The sequence below is a fragment of the Chrysochloris asiatica genome, unplaced genomic scaffold (assembly GCF_000296735.1).
Source record: "Chrysochloris asiatica unplaced genomic scaffold, ChrAsi1.0 scaffold00417, whole genome shotgun sequence".
Taxonomy (NCBI): domain Eukaryota; kingdom Metazoa; phylum Chordata; class Mammalia; order Afrosoricida; family Chrysochloridae; genus Chrysochloris; species Chrysochloris asiatica.
This window is the reverse complement of record NW_006408935.1, coordinates 189447-207669: the sequence shown is the minus strand read 5'-3', so window position 1 is coordinate 207669 and position 18223 is coordinate 189447. Positions and strand designations below refer to the sequence as shown.

The following is an 18223-nucleotide window of genomic DNA, read 5'->3' as shown; positions in this document are numbered from 1 at the left end:
AACCTCATGGAGACCCACACAGCCGCCGCCCCTGACGGGAGTTTCGTTCCGTCACTCCTGCTCCTGATCAGCGGGACGCTGGTGACCACTCTACTAGGTGCTGCACACTGCCTAGGACTGTTCTACCAACTGAGGCACAAGGTGTGGGGACTTGAAAGGGAGGTGGACGAGGGGCAGCCAAGGAAGTAGGGACTCTCGGCGCCCTTTGCCGGTCATCATCTTAACAGGCAGGAAAGTGAGGTCCAACTGTGGCACAGGAGTAGTCAGGGGACTCTGCCCAGGTACTTGGCCTTTTGCCACGCTGCACTCGGGAAAACCTGGAAGCAGAGGTTCCAGGTCCCCGTGCCCCACCCACCTCCTCCAGGGGCCAAGTCCGTTCGGAGAGCAGAGGTCACCACCAGTACTACGGTCCTGCCCTCCAAACCTGATGAGAGCAGAGCGGGACAGGCACGAGAGATGGCAGTGATGGTTGGTGACCGTTCTCCTCTGCTGAACTTGAGGTTTTAGTGGTAGTTCGTCAGGTAGCCCAAACCACACCTTTAAGTAGATGCTGTTGTCTTGGTCCCCTGTTTTCCAGTGAGAAAACTGAGGCCCAGAGAGGCCATGTGGTAGCTTGCTCCAGATCACTTCTTGGGGAGGGCACCACAGTCATCACTCTTAACAACTTGGCATGTACCTGCTCCCTAGGCCCCTCTACAGACTTTTCTTTCAGCTGGGAGGAACCTTGGTCCCCTCCCCATTGTGGCAGATTTTTAGTTTTCTTTTAAGGCCCCTCTGGGTAGATTCAAATCTCCAACCTTCATTTAGTGGCTAAGGTCATTAATCATTTGCACCACCCAGGGACTGCTCCCTTCCACAAGCCCTCCCCAGCCCTCTTCATAAGGGGTAGCAACGCTGACCCTCTCTCCAGTTGCCATGGATTTGGCACTGACATGTGTCGACCCCATGTGTGTCAGACTAGAGCTGTGCTCCTTAAGAGGCTTCAGTGGCTGGGTTTTCAGTGGTAAGTAGTCAGGCCTTTCCCTATTCACTTGCCCCTTCCCCAGGCATCTCCCAAGCCCTTCCTCTATAACAGTTCAGCAACATCAGGAGCCCCAAGGACTTGTGGGATTGAAAACACAGGTCCTGGGGTGACTGGGGCTGAGAGGCCTCAGCGCTGCTGCATGTCAGCAGCATGCCCTAGGCCTGTGGCAGATGGCAGCCTGTCAGCCAGGTCAGTGCTTGGCAAGTGGTGGGAGATGAGGGAGGAAAGGAATCAGACCACTAGGCCCTGAGAGACTCCCAAGCTGGTGGTGGGACCCTTGCCCCTTGCCCTGGCTAACTTCCCCAAGGTCCTCTAGCTCCTTTCTCTCCTCACACTCAGGTTGCCCAGTCTCCTTGGGGCAGGCAGTGTAATGGAGCAGAATGCTGAAGAGTGTCAATCTTGTTTCCACTATTTTCAAGCTGTAGCCTTGGGTAAACCATGGCTTCTTTAGTGGCTCAAGGATATAGTGACAGCAGCTAATGAGAGGTCAGGCAAGGGATGATGGGATGAGCCACCATGTTCCTGCTCACCTTCCTGGGGTGAGCTCAGCCCTGCCCCCACCTGTACTGGGTCTATTGCTCTTGTCCTTCACCAACTTGCCCCTGGGCCCAGGTGGACAAGACCAGTGTCCGGCATGGCGGGGAGACTGTGGCCACTGTGCTCCGTGCTCACGGCGTTCGCTTCCTCTTCACGCTGGTTGGTGGACACATCTCTCCGCTGCTGGTGGCCTGCGAGAAGCTGGGCATCCGTGTGGTGGACACACGCCACGAGGTCACAGCCGTGTTTGCAGCTGATGCGGTGGCCCGCCTGTCTGGTAAGAGCAGCTGGGAGCAGGATGGGAGCAGGCATGACTGGGATGGGATATCTGGGATGGCAGTGGGGTTGTGATGGTGTCTGTGTTTCAGGGACGGTGGGCGTAGCAGCAGTGACGGCAGGCCCTGGCCTCACCAACACCGTGACAGCGATAAAGAATGCCCAGATGTCCCAATCCCCGGTCCTGCTCCTAGGGGGTGCCGCCAGCACCTTGCTGCAGGTGCCCAGCCTACAAGGAGCAGCGGGGACCTGAGGGAGGCCTGGTGATGGGGGCTCACATACTGAGACCTCACCTCTGTCTTTGCTAGAACCGGGGGGCACTCCAAGCCATTGACCAGATGTCACTGTTCCGACCTCTGTGCAAGTTCTGTGCTTCGGTGCGGAGGGTGCGGGACATTGTGCCCACACTGAGGGCGGCCTTGGCAGCTGCCCAGTCAGGCACCCCGGGTAGGTATGGGGGACTGGACAGTTGTCAGGTTCTGGGGGTTAGAGGGCACAGTCAGGCACCCCAGGTAGGTATGGGGATTGGACAGTTGTCAGGTCCTGGAGGGTAGAGGACAAGGGTGGTATCACAGGCTCAGTGTCTTCCTGTCCCTCCAGGCCCGGTGTTTGTGGAGCTGCCCATTGACGTGCTGTACCCCTACTTCATGGTCCAGAAGGAGATGCTGCCTGCCAAGCCACCCAAGGGCCTCCTGGGTTGGGGAGTCACCTGGTAAGGACCCCAGTTTGCCTTACCCTCCCCTGCCCCTGGCTTTGCATGCAGCCTCCTGCTTACACCCCTCAAGGAGAGCTGCTTCTTCCATTGAATCAAGTGGGCAGAGCAAGCGGCATATGCAAAGTCCCTGGGGCAGGGATGGACTTGGGCCAGAAAAGCCAGGAGACTCCCATGTGGTATGTAAAGGGCAGAGCAGTTGACAGGGGCCACTGTGAGATCTTGGGATTTTGTTTTTATGTTGGATGCCTAGAGAAGTGTTGGAGAGACTGAAGCAGAGATGTGGGGTTCCCAGGTTTGAGTTTTGGCAACCTTTCTGGGGCTGCTGTTGGAGAGTGGATAGTGAGGTGGGTGGGTGGGTGGGGGAGGGAATGGAGAGGCAAGGGGCAATAGTGGCCTGATTGAAGGTGGGGAGGGTGGATGGAGTGGGTGACCTCCGTGAGGCCAGGATAAGGGGCCAGTGAGTCACAGTGGGTCCCGATAGACTGCAGAATTTGAGCTTCAGTAGCTGGGAGCTTGGAGAGCTCAGGCAGTAGGGCTGGCCGGGGACAAGCATGAAGGAAAAGCTGTCAGTTTGAGGCAGCCTTCTTGCTGTTGGGGAGTCAGGTGGTGCAAGTAGGTTGCAATCATCTGCTAACAGAAAGATTGGTGGTCAGAATCCGCCGGAGAAAAATGTGGTCATCTGCTTCCCGAAAGTTCCCAGCCTTGAAAACCCTGTGAAGTTCAGTTCTCCTCTTGACACACATGGGCTCGTCAGGAGTTGGGGTCACATTTACGGCTACACTTGTCTTTCAGTTGAGAGGGTAGAACGGGGATCCCAATAGGGGCATAGCCTAAGCAGAGGTGTGCAGAAGGGGGAGTCAGCTTGGGACACGACTGAAATATCTTGGACCTAGCTGGACAGAACCCAGGGTGGAGGTGCCACTTTCTTCTTCCACCAGGACGGACAGGAGCCAGGTCACCTTGAACTCTGCGCATGTGCGAAGTGCCACTAGGGCCGGCTCACTGAGTTATGATTTTGTCCCTTGTCTGTGACAGCCTCATTCATGCTTTTTTGCTTGTTTTTTGTACAGTTGTTGTGAAAACATACATGTGGTGGTGGTTGTGTACCTTGGAGTCGGTTCCGACTCATAGTGACCATGCACAGGGTTTCCCAGGCTGTAAATCTTTATGGGAGCAGAAAGCCTCATCTTACTTCTGTGAAACCACTGGTAGTTTCGAACTGCCGACCGTGAAATTAGCAGCCTGACTCCTAACCACTACGCTCCCAGAGCTCCTTGAAAACATACATAACAAATAACAAACCTTTGCCACCACAGCAGTGTCCACATATACAATTCAGTGACATTGATGACGTTCTCTAAACTGTGTAGCCATTCTCATTACCCGCTTCCAAATCATTCCGCCACCATTCACACAACTCACTGCCCCCAAGCAGAAGCTCCCCATTATCTTCCTCCTTCAGTTTCTGTATATTTGCTCATCTTGTGTAGGTGAGGTCACTCAGTTTTTGCCCTGTTGGGCCTGATTGAGTTCACTAAGCAGCATCTTTTCAAGATTCACCAGTGTTGCAACAGCTCTCAGAACTGCATTTCTCTATGACTGAGAGAGAGTATGCCATTGGATGGCTGGTCAACATTTTGTTTATCCCTTCATCTGTTGATGGTCATCTCTGCTGTTTCCACTTCCTGGGCCTTTTCTTTCAATGTTGGGGTGTCTTTTAGCTCTGTCCTTGCCCTCTTCTCATTTTCCAGCAATCTTAACTCCTCTTTTAAATAGAAAGCAGAGGCTTCTGGCTCTGAATCTGTCTGCTGCAGGCTGCACATTTGTTCTTGGGCTGGTTGCATGGTCCTTGAGGGCTAAGGTTGGCCCAGACTCTTTGTGTCTCCAGGCCCTGTGCTGGGTCTGGTACAAAGTCAGTGGCTACAAACCAAACCAGCTGCAGTTGAATTGACTCACTCGGCCTCATGGCCACCCCACGTGTGTCAGTGTAGGACTGTGTTCCATAGGGTTTTCAGTGGCTGCAGCTTTGGAGATGAATTACTGTGCATTTCTCTTGGCATGCCTCTAGGTGCACTCTACCCTCCAGATTTTCAGATTGCAAAACATGTTTACTGTCTGTACTTCCACCCTGGTAACCAGCTTCTTCCTCTGCCCTACACAGGTACTTAAAGAATCACCTGGCCAACCTCTTTGCGGGGGCCTGGGAACCTCAGCCTGAAGGGCCCTTGCCCCTGGATATCCCCCAAGCACCCCCGCAGCAGGTGACTCACCTCTTCCCTGGCTGAGGGCTCTTGCCTGGCTGCTCAGCCTTCTGAGTCAGTACCCGGGCCTTGATTGTGTGGGTCAATGGAGACTCGTGGACTGCCATCTGACCCCATTCTTGCCCCAGATCCAGCGCTGTATAGAAATCTTGAGCCGGGCCAAGAGGCCCCTGATTTTACTGGGGAGCCAGGCTCTGCTGCCCCCGACACCTGCCGACAAGCTTGGGTGAGAAGCCCCCGGGCCTGCCCTTACTGCCACTGTGCTCCGGTGTCCTGGGGGAGGGGAGGACTCTTGGACACACTGATTCCTGCTGTGCCTGGACCTCCAGGGCAGCTGTGGAGACTCTGGGTGTCCCCTGCTTCCTGGGAGGCATGGCACGAGGGCTGCTGGGCCGCCACAATCCCCTCCACATCCGGCAGAACCGCAGCGCCGCTCTGAAAAAGGCTGATGTGGTTGTCCTGGCAGGTGAGCTGGCCCCTTCCCCTCCTTTCATGCCCTCTCCTCCCCCATCACAGGGCATCCCCTCACCCTGCTCGTCCTGGCCAGGTCTCCCCATGCACCAGCCTTTCAAAGTTTCCGTTTATCCAATTACTTTGAATCTGAAATTCTCTAGGCTGGGGTTCCATGCTGGTGTGGCCCAGCTTCACAGAAAGAGTTCGTGTTGAGCACTGTCGAGTCAGTTCCAACTCATATTGACCCCGTGTAGGGTTTCTGAGGAGAAGCTGGTGGGTTTGTACTGCTGACCTTGTGGTTCGCAATCCGGTGCTGATCCTACAGCGCCACACATTGGGTGCATACTGTGTTTCTACACATTGTTACATGCAGTTCTTACAACCCTGTTGGGTACCTGATAGCTAGATCTCTTAACTCCCCAGAGCTGCAATAACAAAAATACCACAAGTGGGGCCTTTAGTGAACATTTCAGGAGGCTGGGAGCTTGAACTCAGAGCACCGGCTGTAGGGGAAGGCTCTGTTGACTCACTGAAAATCCTTTTATTTCAGCTTCTCTAGCATTCTTGGGATTCCTCAGTTCCTTGGCATTCTTCACCCAGTGCTTGTCTTTCTGTTATGTTTCATTGCTTTTCACTGTACCTGCTCTCTTCTTTTTATATCTAATTAGAAGGTATTTGACTTTATTAACATAGCAAGGAAACTCTATTCCCAAATAGGATAACTTCCACAGATGTGGTGGTCGTGGTGGTGCCCGGTTATTCTAGTGGGAGAGAGAGGAAGCTACAAGGCTTTTTGTGGCCTAGTGGAGTTGTGGTGTGGCATTGTAGGATGAGCACGGGACTGCTAATCGCAAGGTCACGGGTTCAAACCTACCAGCTGCTCCTTGGACACCCTATGCAGGGTGTGTGTAAGTGAGAACGAACTCAACAGCACTTAGCAGCAGCAGGAACAAGAGTCAGGAATGACAGGACATCATCTCCAGCACATTCTACTGCCCAGGCCAGCCCAGAGTCCGTGCCAAAGGCAGGGGTACAGGGAAGGGTGGGGAATGTACACAGTGGAACAGGCTGAGTCAGTAATTCCACTACAGGGCCCTTGCCCTCCATCCACCGAGGCCCTGTTCCCCGACCCCTGGCCCCCCAGGAATCGTGTGCGATTTCCGCTTGTCCTATGGCCGTGTCCTCAGCCGCAGCAGCAAGATCATCGTCGTCAACCGTGACCGGAAAGAGATGCTGCTCAACTCAGACTTATTTTGGAAGCCCCATGAGGCTGTCCAGGGTGAGTCTCCAAGTTACCCCACGTAATGCCTGCTTCTCCCAACTCTTCCCAGCGTGAGCTGGGTGCTGGCGAGCAGGGCCCCAGATGATGAGTGTTCTTGTGTGAACATGGGGAGGTGAGGGTTTGGAAACATAGGTGCCCTTATGTCCCGTGATTGCCCACCCTCCTGTGGCAGTCCCCTCTCTTGGAAAATGAAGAACTCACCCTTGGATCACCCTGGCTTCCTTGTTGCCCCTCAGTCTCCCACTTTGAGTCCCTACCGCTGCTCCCGCCCCCCCGAGCCTTTCTTTGCTCGGTATCTAAGGATGTTTGGCATGGAAGTGGTATGATTGGGTTTGTATTTGGGATGGTTCACTCTGGCAGCTGATGGAGCAGGTTGGATGGAAGGGGGCCCAGCAGAGGCAGTGGGCTCAAAATAGAAACATGATGCCCGGAGGAGAGAGGGACAAGAGACACACTTCCACGATTCCTGCTTGTTTATTGCCGGTGTGTGCATGATGGGAAGCGCAGGACAAGCCTTTTACTGATTTGTGTGTCTCCACACACTTGGGAGTCCTGGTGGCTCTGTGGGCTAATGCGTCAGACTGCAAAGTCATTTGACCTGCAAGGTCACTAGCTGCTTCTTGGAAACCCTATACAGGGTCGCTATGGGTCGGAATTGACTTGAAGGCTTAACAACAACAACAGTAAACTTGGAAGATGCAGCTATGTTTACTGATTGATTTCAAAGCTGAATCGACAGGCCCAGAGGGGTGAGGTGGGTGGGGGTGGACAGTGAGATCAGCTTATGTTTCCTCCGTGTTTCTTGGTGTGGAGATCAGGGTGACTGAGACTCATGGCGTCCCCATGTATGCAGAATACGCCTGTGTTCTGCCTGCTTTCAAGGCCGTGACCATTTGGAAACAGATTTTCAGACATGACTTCCAAGGCAGCCCTACTTGGGTCCGAACCGCCATGCCTGAATCACTTTTCTTTAACCTTGCCCTTCTTTTCCTGGGTTAATGTCACTTGGTTCGGTTGGGGTGTTGCATCCATTTGGGCCTGCTTGGATGCTGCTGTCTGCAGGCCTCCTCCCCACAGCAGTACTCTTGTCCTTACCCCAGGAGATGTGGCGCCTTTCATGCTGAAGCTGGCCGAGGGCCTGCGGGGCCACACATGGGCACCAGACTGGGTGGAAGAGCTTCGTGAAGCTGACCGGCAGAAGGAGCAGACCTTCCGGTGGGGCGGGATCAGGTGGAAGGGGGGGTTCCTGGTGTGTGTGGGAGTCTATGGCCTGCCTCTGACCTGTATACTGGTCTCAGGGAGAAGGCAGCGAGGCCCATGACCCAGCACCTGAACCCCGTACGGGTACTCCAGCTGGTGGAGGAGACCCTACCTGAGAATGTGCTCCTGGTGGTTGATGGTGGAGACTTCGTGGGCACAGCTGCCCACCTGGTACGGCCTCGAGGGCCCCTGCGCTGGCTGGATCCTGGTAAGGAGGGGCCCACACCCTGGGAGGTGTGTGTTCCTGGCCCCTTCACACCCACCTGCTTTTGGTCCTCCTAGGGGCCTTCGGGACACTGGGGGTCGGTGGAGGGTTCGCACTTGGGGCCAAGCTGTGCCGGCCAGATGCTGAGGTGAGCTGGGGGTGCTGTGGGCAGGGAGGGCTGGTTGTCCGCTGGACCACAGACCACTCCCCCTCACTGCTCCCTGCCTCTCACTAGGTCTGGTGCCTGTTTGGGGATGGAGCCTTTGGCTACAGCCTCATAGAGTTTGACACTTTTGTCCGACACAAGGTGAGTGGGCTGGGGCTCCCTGCCCTGAGGGACTCTCAGGGAGACCTTGTCAGGGACAGTGAGGGCGCTGTTTGGCAGAGACTCTGTTCTCCTCTGTCCTCCCACTGAAAGCCATGGCTGACCTCATCTCCCTCTGCAGACCCCGGTGATTGCCTTGGTAGGAAATGATGCTGGCTGGACGCAAATTTCCCGAGAGCAGGTGCCCTCTTTGGGTAGCAACGTGGCCTGTGGCTTGGCCTACACAGGTGAGGAGTCTTGGGTAGAGGGAATGCTATGGGAATAGGACTATGAGAAGGGAGCTGGGGATAGGGAGGGGTCAGAGGGGAGGGGAGGGGCTGTGGGAAAGCTGAGTGTAGCAGTCTGTTTTCAGAACCTCAGGAAGGGCAGTGGGTTATGGGGAGATTTGAGAGGCCCCAAGAGGGTGAAATTGAGACCCAGGCTAGCTGTGTGGTGGGTTAGATTCTTGCTACCCTCTGATTTGACCTCCCCTTATAGAATATCACAAGGCAGCTATGGGCCTGGGGGCCCGGGGCTTGCTGCTCTCCCAGGAGAATGAGGATCAGGTGGTCCAGGTGCTACATGAAGCCCAGCAGCAGTGCAAAGACGGCCACCCAGTAGTGGTTAACATCCTAATTGGGAAGACTGACTTCCGGGATGGTTCCATTGCAGTGTAACATCTCATGGGTTGGGCCTCCTGGCTCTTCCCCACCGCTGGACTGAGCCTCATCCTTGCTTGCCTCAGGCCCACCTCACCATCCCAGTGACTCCTCAGCCTCCCTTAAGCACAGGGAGGACCTGGAGGAGTTAGGGCCCAGGGAAGTTTGCAGCAGGGCTGGGCAGGCAAAATCCTAGGCCTTCTCCTAAGCTTCTATTAACAGACTCAATAAACCACCGCTGGCCTTCGGGGGCGAGCCTGTGCATATTGATTTATTGTCCATAAAAATGGAGGGAAGGGAAGGAGGTAGGGACAGGAACTCAGGGGATTTCAGGGTGTCTGGACACTGCAAACTCTTACCCCTCTGTGGTCCCTCAAAGAACCTCACGTGCCCACTCCACACAGTCACTCACACACGACCTCACACACACACAAGCGTGGAGGCAATAAATAGTTTACGTACCAAAGTGCCCCAGCCAAAGGCTTTAGGCAAGGCCCCTCCGGAAGGGAGGAGCTAAGTGCTCAAGAGTTTTCTGGGAGATGGGGAAGGGTATTTGGGGAAGGGAAGGGAAGGGCCAAACTCTGCCATCTCCTTTTGCTGGTCTAAAGCAATGTTAGGGTCGTCCCTGGAAGAGGGTGGAGAAATGCCCCAGGAAACAAGTGGTCAAGTCAACCCCAACTCACGCTGTTTCCACATGTGTCAGAGCTGTGTTCCCTAGAGTTCAGTGACTGAGGTTTAGAAGATTGCTGGGTCTTTTCTGTGTGCCTCTGGCTTGACCCAGACTGCCAACCCTTCAGTCAGCATCCGAGCACATTAACTCTGTGCCAGCAGGGATACCCTATAAGCTGGAGTCTGAGAAAGGGGCTGCTCCCCAAAATAGTACCCTGTGATGGTCTTTGGGAACTCGCCAGGGCAGGAGAAGCAGAGTGTGGCCTTCAAAGCTAATTAATACTGACTTGGTTGGCAGCAGCAAGAGGAATGGCTGGTGTAGACTAAGGTGTTTCACCCTTCTAGGGCGATGCTCACAGTAACTGGTGTGTCCCCGAACAAGGGGAGGCAAGAGAGGCCGGCCTAGCAAGCACAACTGCCTTTTTGGCAACAAGAAGAGAAGCCCTTGGTACTCAGGAAAGCTGCTCCCTAAGACCCCAGTACCTGGCCTTTGCAACCAGTGGCCGAGTGCACTGGAAATAGGGAAGGAATCTCAGCAAGGGGCTGTGTGGTCCCCTGGAAACTCCCCAATAACTAGGAGTTGGGCCTTGGCAACAAATGTGGTCCTTGGTGATTAAGGCTCCACCTTAGCAACGGGGAGCCCGGGCCTGAGCAGTCGGGGTCCTGCCCCGCCTGCCTCAGAGGCACACATTGATTTGCTTGGAGAGCTCTCTCTCCAGGTCCAAGATGAGGGCGTCGAAGTCTTTGAGATTCAGGTGCGGGTTGAAGGGCGCCTCGAAGTCATCGTCGAAGTCAGTGTTGCCCTGCTGCCCACCTGCCTCCTCCTCCTCATCTTCATCCTCGCTGTCGCTGCCTGTCACATGGTCGTAGTCCGGCCCAGACAGGAAGTCTCTCCCACACGGTAGGAAGTCTCGTCCGCAGACGCTCCAGTCTCCAGCATAGCGATTGCTAGGGGGGCTCTCTGGGCCGCCCCGATCTCGAGGCCTGGTGACCACCTCAGGGCTCGCCAGCGGTAAATGCAGTGGTGGCTGTCGCTTGGGCCGCAGGTACGGAGCAAGGTCTGGAGCCTCCGAGGGCCTCTGTGGATCTGTGGAGATGAGAGGGTGGGGTGGTAATGGAATCACGGGCAGTGGAGAAGACCACTTGTTCTTGGAAGCAACCAAGCCTTCAACCAGATCAGGATCTCATTGGCTGGGCCAGGACTTTGTTAACCAGGCATCTAATCAGCATGCAAAGAGGCAGAGCCTGTAACTACATCAAGGATGACTTGGCTAAATCAAAAGTGTTTGCTGAGGCAACCAGGTACCAGTGTATCCTAATAAGGGGGCGTGGCCAGTCCCATGTTTGAAACTCTGATTGGCCACCCGAAAAGGCATGGATGTGGCAGCTGGGCCTGATGGGCGGATCGGACAGGAAATCAGGCTTACCTGGCCAGGACTGCAGCAGGTAGTGCAGCACCTCAATGTGGCGCTTGAAATCCACTGCGCTAGCAAGGCCCGGGCCAGAGCCTCGGGGACGCAGCCGAGCGGGCGTCTGGCGCGCCGGCAGCAACACAGGTCCGAAGCACACGGCCAGGTTCTGTGGGGTCATGCGGTTGTGGACATGAAAGGAGGAGACCAGGCGCAGGTGGTCCAGGAGAAGCGTCAGTGTGGCCTGAGGAGTGGGTTAGGAGGGCATGAGGGGGGCATGCCAAGCCTGCTGTACCTACAGGAAGCTCACAATAAGGAACAGGTCCAAGGGCTCAGCAGAGAGGGGGCAGAACCAAGATGAATCCAGGGCTAACTGTGTTCAATATTAATATGATTCCATTTTCCTGGAGGGGAGATGAGGTTGAAGGTAACTTTGGAACTGAAAGAACTTGAACCACAACACACTGCTCTTTTTATCAGGCAGAGCTGGCATTAGTCCCATTTTACAGATGAAGGTAGTGAGGCATGGGAGTGGTAAGATTTGTCTAGGATTCCACAACCAGGAAACTCTGTGGCAAGTTTGACTGACCCTAGTTCAGAATCTAGGATGTGTTTGTAACATCCCAGATGTGTGACTTTGGGTAATTTCACACCTATGAATTAGTGATCAGAGGGTGGAACAAATGGTTAACAGACTTGCTGCTAACTAAAAGGCTGGAAGTTCGAGTCCACTCAGAAGTGGTGTCGGAAGAAAGGCCTGGCGATTCTCTTAGGAAAAATCAGCCACTGAAAACCCCATGGAACTCAGTTCTACGTGGGCACACCAGAGATTGTCATGAGTTGGAGGTGACTTGACAACTGGTTTAAGAGCACCTTGGTAGCGTAGTGGTTACGAATCAGGCTGCTAACCTCAAGGTCAGCAGTTCAAAACTACCAGCCATTCCGCAGGAGACAGATGAGGCTTTCTGCTCCCGTAAAGATTTACAGCCTCGGAAACACTGTGCAGGGTCACTATGAGTCGGAACTGACTCCACAGCACTTAACAACAACAACTTCTTAGGGTTGTGATGCCACCAGCTTAGGTCATTGCCCATGTGTCCCTCCCACCTGACAGTCCATCCTCAGCTCAACCTACCCTCTCCACATCTGGCAGGCAGCTGAGGAGTCCTCTGGTGCCCTCAGGGCTAGGGGGAGCCCGGCCTGGGGGTCCTTTGGCCATGGCCTCCAGCACCACCCGATAAAGAGGCTGGGTGATGAGCGGGGTGGGCAGCTCCCGAAGGTAATCCTTGAGGATACCTGTGAACACATGGCAGCCTGTGGTCAGGGCACCCCTGGCTTCTGAGGCCACAGGGGTCACTTGGGACTGGCAGGAGGGAGCATGGCAGGTTCTGGACGGTGACAACAAAGACAGACAGGAGAGGTGAGGTCCTAGAGGGGCTACGGGGTCAGCAGGGGACACAGCAGGCAGGGGGAGGAGGGGACTCTGACCAGTGATGGCATTGATATCAGGGTACAGGTCCTCGGAGAGGCAGACAGCTGCACTGTCCTGTTCAAAGGCCTCCCGGAGCTCTTTTTTCACTGCTGCCGAACCACACAGACGGTACAGCCCCACAACCTAGGGGTTGGGGCAGAGAGAGTGTCGCTTCACTGAGGCCTACTGGGGTGGGAGCAGAGGTCTGGGCCAGTGTGGCAGTAGACAGTCTGGGCTGGGGGGCCGGGAATGGGCCGTAGCCTCACTCACAGTCTTTCTGTTCCTGACACCTACCAGGGGAGTCCCTGCCTTGCTGCCTGGACCCACCTGGCTCATGGAAATTCAGATTGGATCACCTGTTTTGAGCCTTCACTGATTTAGTTTACTTGACACCTCCTTAGGGAAGTCTCCTGTAATTACCCCACCAGATTAGATCTTGTTCTCAGCTCTCACAGTCCCATCTACTTCCTTCCTTAACTCTCCTCCTAAGCTGCAGTTTTACATTTGTGAGTTAATGGATTTGTGTTCTTCTCTCATCACACTCTGAGCTCCAGGAGGGTCAGGATGCTGACCCTGAGGATTCCAGGCTGGTGCTATGGTCTGGTGACCCCCTGCCCCAGTGAAGGCTAGATTGGGAACTATGAGTGAGGTTTGGGGGCAGTTGAGTAGGGGTGGGGGCTCACCCGCAGCCCTCGGCGCTCGATCTGCCCCACACACTTCTGGATAATGAGAGGCACTTGACCAGGGGGCTGCTCCCGCTCCACCAGCAAGGGCAGGGGCAGTCCGAAGACGCGGGGCTCAGCTGTGCCTGGGGCTTCCTGCTGCTCTGACAGGGTCAGCTTTGCATACAGCAGCCCCTGGGGCTCCAGGCGCACAGCTAGCTGCTGGGCCTGGCACCCTAAGAACGAAAGAGGGTGTGAGCTGGGTCTCAGCTCTGCAGGTTGCTGGGCCCTGGCCCTTATATTCCCACTCCCTCTACCCCAGGCCCAGCACCCTAGGGACTCCTGGAAGGAAGGGAAACCCTGAGTTGAATCTGTCCCTGCAGGTGTGCCCTGGACTCCATCCCTTCACCCTGGGCTTAGCACCCTGGGGACTCCTGGCAGAAGAGGAGAGCCCTGAGCTAAGTTTGAACCCCCTCCATCCCTCCAGATACCTGTTCCCTGCCCCCACCCCAAAGCCACCCTCATCCTAGGCCCAGTACCTGGGGGCTATTTTGGGGAAGTCCTGAGTCAGGCTTACCCCCACCCCCGAGGATCCAGTGCCCTACCCCCTCACCCCTCCAGTCCCCTACGGCTATGCAGTACCTCGGAACACCATGGGCAGCAGCACGGTCCCCTGGGCGCAGGGTCGGTGACGCCGCACGCCAGGGTCCCAGGCCAGCACCAGGGCCCGCAGCAGCCGGGCGGCTTCCAGCTCCAGGTGGAAGGTGTGGTCCAGCCGCAGGAAGTCTGGGCCGCCGCGCAGCGGCCCAGTGCGTGCCCGAGCCACTCCGTCCACCTGCAGCAAGCAGCAGAGGTCCCGCGGGGGCGCTCCGGATGCCGACCGCAGGCCCCCGAGCCCGTACAGGTGCAGGCTCAGGCGGCCCCAGAGTGCAGGCGGGGGCGCACGGGCAGTGGGGCCTGCCTCGTAGGGCCGGAAGGCGGTGGGCGACGGGGGCCCAGCTGTGCGTTCCGGAGAATCGCCGTCGCTCAGGTAGCCGGTCCGGTGCCCCCGCGCGCCCACGGACCCTGCTGCGCGCCCGGGGGCCCCCACGCTGCTGTCTAAGTGGTAGCGGCTGATGACCGAGCCAGCGGGGGCGGCTTTGTCGCGCTCACGGCCGCCCCGGGGCCCCCGCAGGCTCAGACGGCGGCGTAGCTCTGGCAGCTTCTTCATCTTCAATGACAGTCGCCGCGCTGGTCCCGGGGATTTGGTACGCGAGGCCTTGGCCGGGGGCGGCGGTAGGTGCTCACCGTCTAGCTCCCCGGCGCCTGACGGCGGACCCGCAGACACTGACGTCCGGGGATCTTCCTCCGGGATGGGGTTGTACCAGATCTCGCCGGCCGGCTCTCGGCTGCTGGGCGCCCTGAGCCCCAGCGCGGTCTCCTCTGGGGGCTTGGCCCCACTCAGCACCCAGCGGCGGCTGCTGGGCTCCAGACTCTGCAAGTAGGCTCCCCGCGCGGGACTTCGCGAGATCTCAGGGCTGGGGGGCCCCTCGGCGCCCGCTGGGTACCCTTCGAGAGTCTGGGGCTCTGGCTCTGGGGGGCTGGGCTCTGCGCGGCGGGCTGGGCGGCCTGGAGCAGAGAGCGCAAGGGGATGCGACTCAGTGTCCTCCACCTGCTTGCTCCCAGTCACCCCTGACCGCCCATGGCTACTCTAGCCACTTCCAGACCAGCGCCAGACCAGGGCTGTTTCTCCAGCCTCCACCAGGACAGGTAGGGTATGCTCACCACAGCACCCATTAGAAGCTTGATGGACAACGGACAAGCAGCCCTGGCTCATTGTGTGACTGGACAGGGGAGGCCCAGCGCTTTGTCTGTGATGGGTGACCTCAGGACAAAGATTTCAGCAGTTGTGATCTTAGAACCAACCCATCCCCTCACAGGCCTGGACCCAAGTGAGGTCTCTGTCCTTCCACCTTCCAGCCTTAAGGTTTGGATTGGTTTCTCAGGGCCCTGTCCCATGTCCCAGCCTGTTTCATTAGCTCCTTCCTGCTCCTTCCCACTGTGTGACCTTGGGCGCTTCACTTCCCCTCTCAGAGCATCAGTAAGATGGGGGATGCGACACCCCCTCCCCAGAAGATGGAGCATGGGACGACGTGTCTACTTGGAGACTTGTCACCATACAGCATACAGTGAACATTCACTTGGGGACAGCATTGGCATCATAGTGGGGTGGGGTTCTCTCTTCCCCTCAGACTTCCCACCCACTCCCCTACAAGGGGCCTGCTTTCCAAACTTTGCCTCCATTCATTGGCAGACTCTGACCCTCAGCCCAGGCCAACATCTAAAAGTCTCCCTACTGTCAACATCTAGAAGTCTCCCTGACTCCTGCCTCCCTCTCGGACATCCGAGGCGATTTCCTGTGTATGCAACTCTGTCCCCTCTCCCGGCCCTGGGAACCCTGGGAAGTTTTTGGGAATGGCGCTGTTGGGGTCAGATATGGGGACTGATCTGCTCTTCCTGCCCCTCTTTCCCAGGACCCCCAGTTCCATGCAGTTTATGATTCCCAAAAGTCTCAGGCTTGCATGCCGATGCTTCCTCCAGCCCCCAGGGCTCTGCCTCAGGGAATCCCTATAAGTAGCCAGTTAAGTCACTTCACTGGCCTCAGGCAATTACCCAACTGCCCCATGACTCAGTTTCCTCATCTGTATAAGAGGTTGGTGAAGACGAATGAAGCCCTTGCTAAGCTGCAGTCCGTGTTCAGGGAACAGAAGCGGGTGGGGTGGGATGCCTGCCCCCTGGTCAGATCCCCCAGCCAGGCAAGACAGGGCCCCGCCAGCGCCTCCGACATCAAGCCCTCCTCTCTTCTACCCTCCAGGCGCTCCGTCCCGGCCCCACTTCCTGTCAGGGGCGAGGCCCCCTCTCGGGCCTCCCAAGGCGCCCGCAGCGCTGGCATCCCCAGCCCGCCGCACATAACGGTCTGCGCCACCCCCCACAGCGCCCTAGCCCCTTCCTCCCAGAACCCCAGCGCCAGGGGTGCCAGGCCTGGTCCGCATCCACACCCGCAGGGGGCACCGCGGGGCGTCCCCAGTCCAGGAGGTCACTCCTCCTCGGGGGCCCCTGGGTCCCCTCCACGGCCGAGTGGGGCGTGCGTCCCCCAAACCACCAGCACCCCGCTCACCGCTCTCCTTTGCGTCCGACTTTTTCCGGGGCAGTTTTTCCCGGCCCCGCAGGCGGGAGAAGGTTTTCCTGAGCAGCGGCTCGGCCATGCTGAGGCCGGGGCAGGGCCGAGTGCGCGCCCGGTCCAGCCGCGCCGCCCCCCTGCCGCTCGCCCGCCCCGCCCCGGCCTCCCGCCCGCCCCCTGCCCCGCGGCAGCAGGAAACGCATTCCGGGAATGCTTGGCCCAAACTTTTTTTTTTTTTTCCTTCCCGCGGCCCGAGCGGGCGGTGCTGGGATATGTAGTCGTTGGGACCGGGAGGGCATGGGCAGGGGGCTCTGGGCAACTTTCTTTTGCTCTGACTGTGAATGTTCTGGTACAGCCAGAGCCTCTCTGCTCTCTTACCCATCCGCTCTTGTGGATCACATCCGCACCTTCTCTTAAGTCTCCCTCCCAAACGAATTCTGCAAGTACCCCCCAGCACATCCCATCTACTGCTTCACCCAGGGTCCAAACCCTTGTACTGTTCTCTTCTATGCCTTTCAGTTGCTTTGGTGGTCTGTCCGACACCTCTCCAGAGCCTCCACCCCTTCAGTTACCGCTGTTGTGTAACGACCACCCTCCAACTTAGTGGGTAAAATATGATTTCATTCTGCTTACAGAAACCGATGATCAAGAATCTGAACAGGGCACACCTGACGTCTTTATTCTGTGGTGTCTCAGCCTCAGTTAGGAAGACCCTTTCTTAAGGGGTAGGAGCTCTGGTAGCGTGGTGGTTACGAGTTGGGCTGCCAACCTCAAGGTCAGCAGTTCGAAACTACCAGCAGTTCCGCGGGAGAAAGATGAGGCGTTCTTCTCCGGTAAAGATTTACAGCCTCAGAAACCCTGTGCAGGGTCACTATGGATCAGAACCTGCTCCACGGTACTTAACAACAACAACAACCGTTAGGGGTAATTTTACGTGTGAGGGGCTGGAATCATCTGAAGGTTTGTTCAGTTAAATGGCTGGCGGTTGACTCCAGTTGGGACCTCAACTGGAGCTGGTGCCTAGAGCACCTACAAGTGGCCTCTTCATGTGGCTTGGGCTTCTTTCTGACATGGAGGGCTTGGAGTAGTTGGACTTCTTACATGGTCACTCATGTTGCTAGATGCTGCTGAGTTGGTTTCCACTCATAGTGACACTAATATTTGGTTCCGACTCATAGCAACTCTATGAACAACAGAACAAAACACTGCCCAAGTTTGCACCATCTATGAGTCGGCACCAACTCGATGGCACCTAACTACAACAACACAATGGTTATGTTTCAGCCCATTGCTGCTGCCACTGTGACGGTCGCTCCATCTCATTGTGGTCTGTCTCTTTCACTGACACTCTACTTCACCAAGTATGAGACCCTTTTCCAGGGACTGATCCCTCCTGATAACATGTCTGAAGTATGAGCGACAAAGTCTTACCATCCTGGCTGCTGAGGTGCATTCTGGTAGTACTTCTCCCAACACAGATTTGTTTGTTTTCTGGGTAGTCTATGGAACTTTTAATGTTCTTCTCCAGCATCATAATGGAAACACACTGATTCTTCTATAGTCTTCCTTATTAATTGTCTAACTAATGTAATACGTCATTTGATGTCTTGACTGCTCCTTCTATGAGTACTGATTATGGATTCAAGCAAAATGAAGTCCTTGACAACTTCAATTTTTTCACTGTCATCATTCTGTGATGTATTGGTCCAGTGGTGAGGATTTCTGTTTTCTTTACATTGAGAGACAACTCATACTGAAGGCTTCATTTTCTGACCTTCAGTAAGTAAGCATTTCAAGTCCTCTGCTTCCAGCAAGCAAGGCTGTATCTATCATCTGCATATCACAGGCTGTTAATGATTCTTCCTTTAATGATAAT

General features: G+C 56.1%; 2 protein-coding genes across 2 annotated transcripts; one reads left to right on the top strand and one right to left on the bottom strand.

Moving 5' to 3' along the window:
* ILVBL (ilvB (bacterial acetolactate synthase)-like) lies at positions 1–8994 on the top strand. The gene is made up of 15 exons (XM_006876814.1): positions 1–141; positions 1637–1838; positions 1930–2057; positions 2146–2284; positions 2438–2549; positions 4714–4813; positions 4942–5039; positions 5143–5279; positions 6411–6545; positions 7649–7763; positions 7847–8016; positions 8091–8161; positions 8249–8320; positions 8460–8565; positions 8816–8994. Exons 1-15 carry the CDS (start codon positions 7–9, stop codon positions 8992–8994), a joined length of 1899 nt encoding a protein of 632 aa, XP_006876876.1. The 5' UTR covers positions 1–6.
* Positions 8995–10322: 1328 nt separating this feature from the next.
* On the bottom strand, positions 10323–16432 carry SYDE1 (synapse defective 1, Rho GTPase, homolog 1 (C. elegans)). Its single transcript, XM_006876813.1, has 7 exons — positions 16345–16432; positions 13830–14795; positions 13209–13423; positions 12543–12669; positions 12190–12350; positions 11073–11298; positions 10323–10732 (listed from the first exon to the last, which is right to left on the bottom strand). The coding sequence occupies exons 1-7, from the start codon at positions 16430–16432 to the stop codon at positions 10323–10325; spliced, it is 2193 nt and encodes a 730-aa protein (XP_006876875.1).
* Positions 16433–18223: the final 1791 nt, after the last annotated feature.

Excerpts from the sequence above, each read along its gene's own strand:
- ILVBL (XM_006876814.1), top strand. The coding sequence starts at position 7 with ATGGAGACCCACACAGCCGCCGCCCCTGACGGGAGTTTCGTTCCGTCA. Across the intron at positions 142-1,636 it reads TCTACCAACTGAGGCACAAG|GTGGACAAGACCAGTGTCCG; the intron begins GTGTGGGGACTT and ends CCCTGGGCCCAG. Across the intron at positions 1,839-1,929 it reads TGCGGTGGCCCGCCTGTCTG|GGACGGTGGGCGTAGCAGCA; the intron begins GTAAGAGCAGCT and ends TCTGTGTTTCAG.
- SYDE1 (XM_006876813.1), bottom strand. The coding sequence starts at position 16,432 with ATGGCCGAGCCGCTGCTCAGGAAAACCTTCTCCCGCCTGCGGGGCCGG. Across the intron at positions 12,670-13,208 it reads TCGAGCGCCGAGGGCTGCGG|GTTGTGGGGCTGTACCGTCT; the intron begins GTGAGCCCCCAC and ends CCCAACCCCTAG. Across the intron at positions 11,299-12,189 it reads GCCTGCCAGATGTGGAGAGG|GCCACACTGACGCTTCTCCT; the intron begins GTAGGTTGAGCT and ends CCCACTCCTCAG.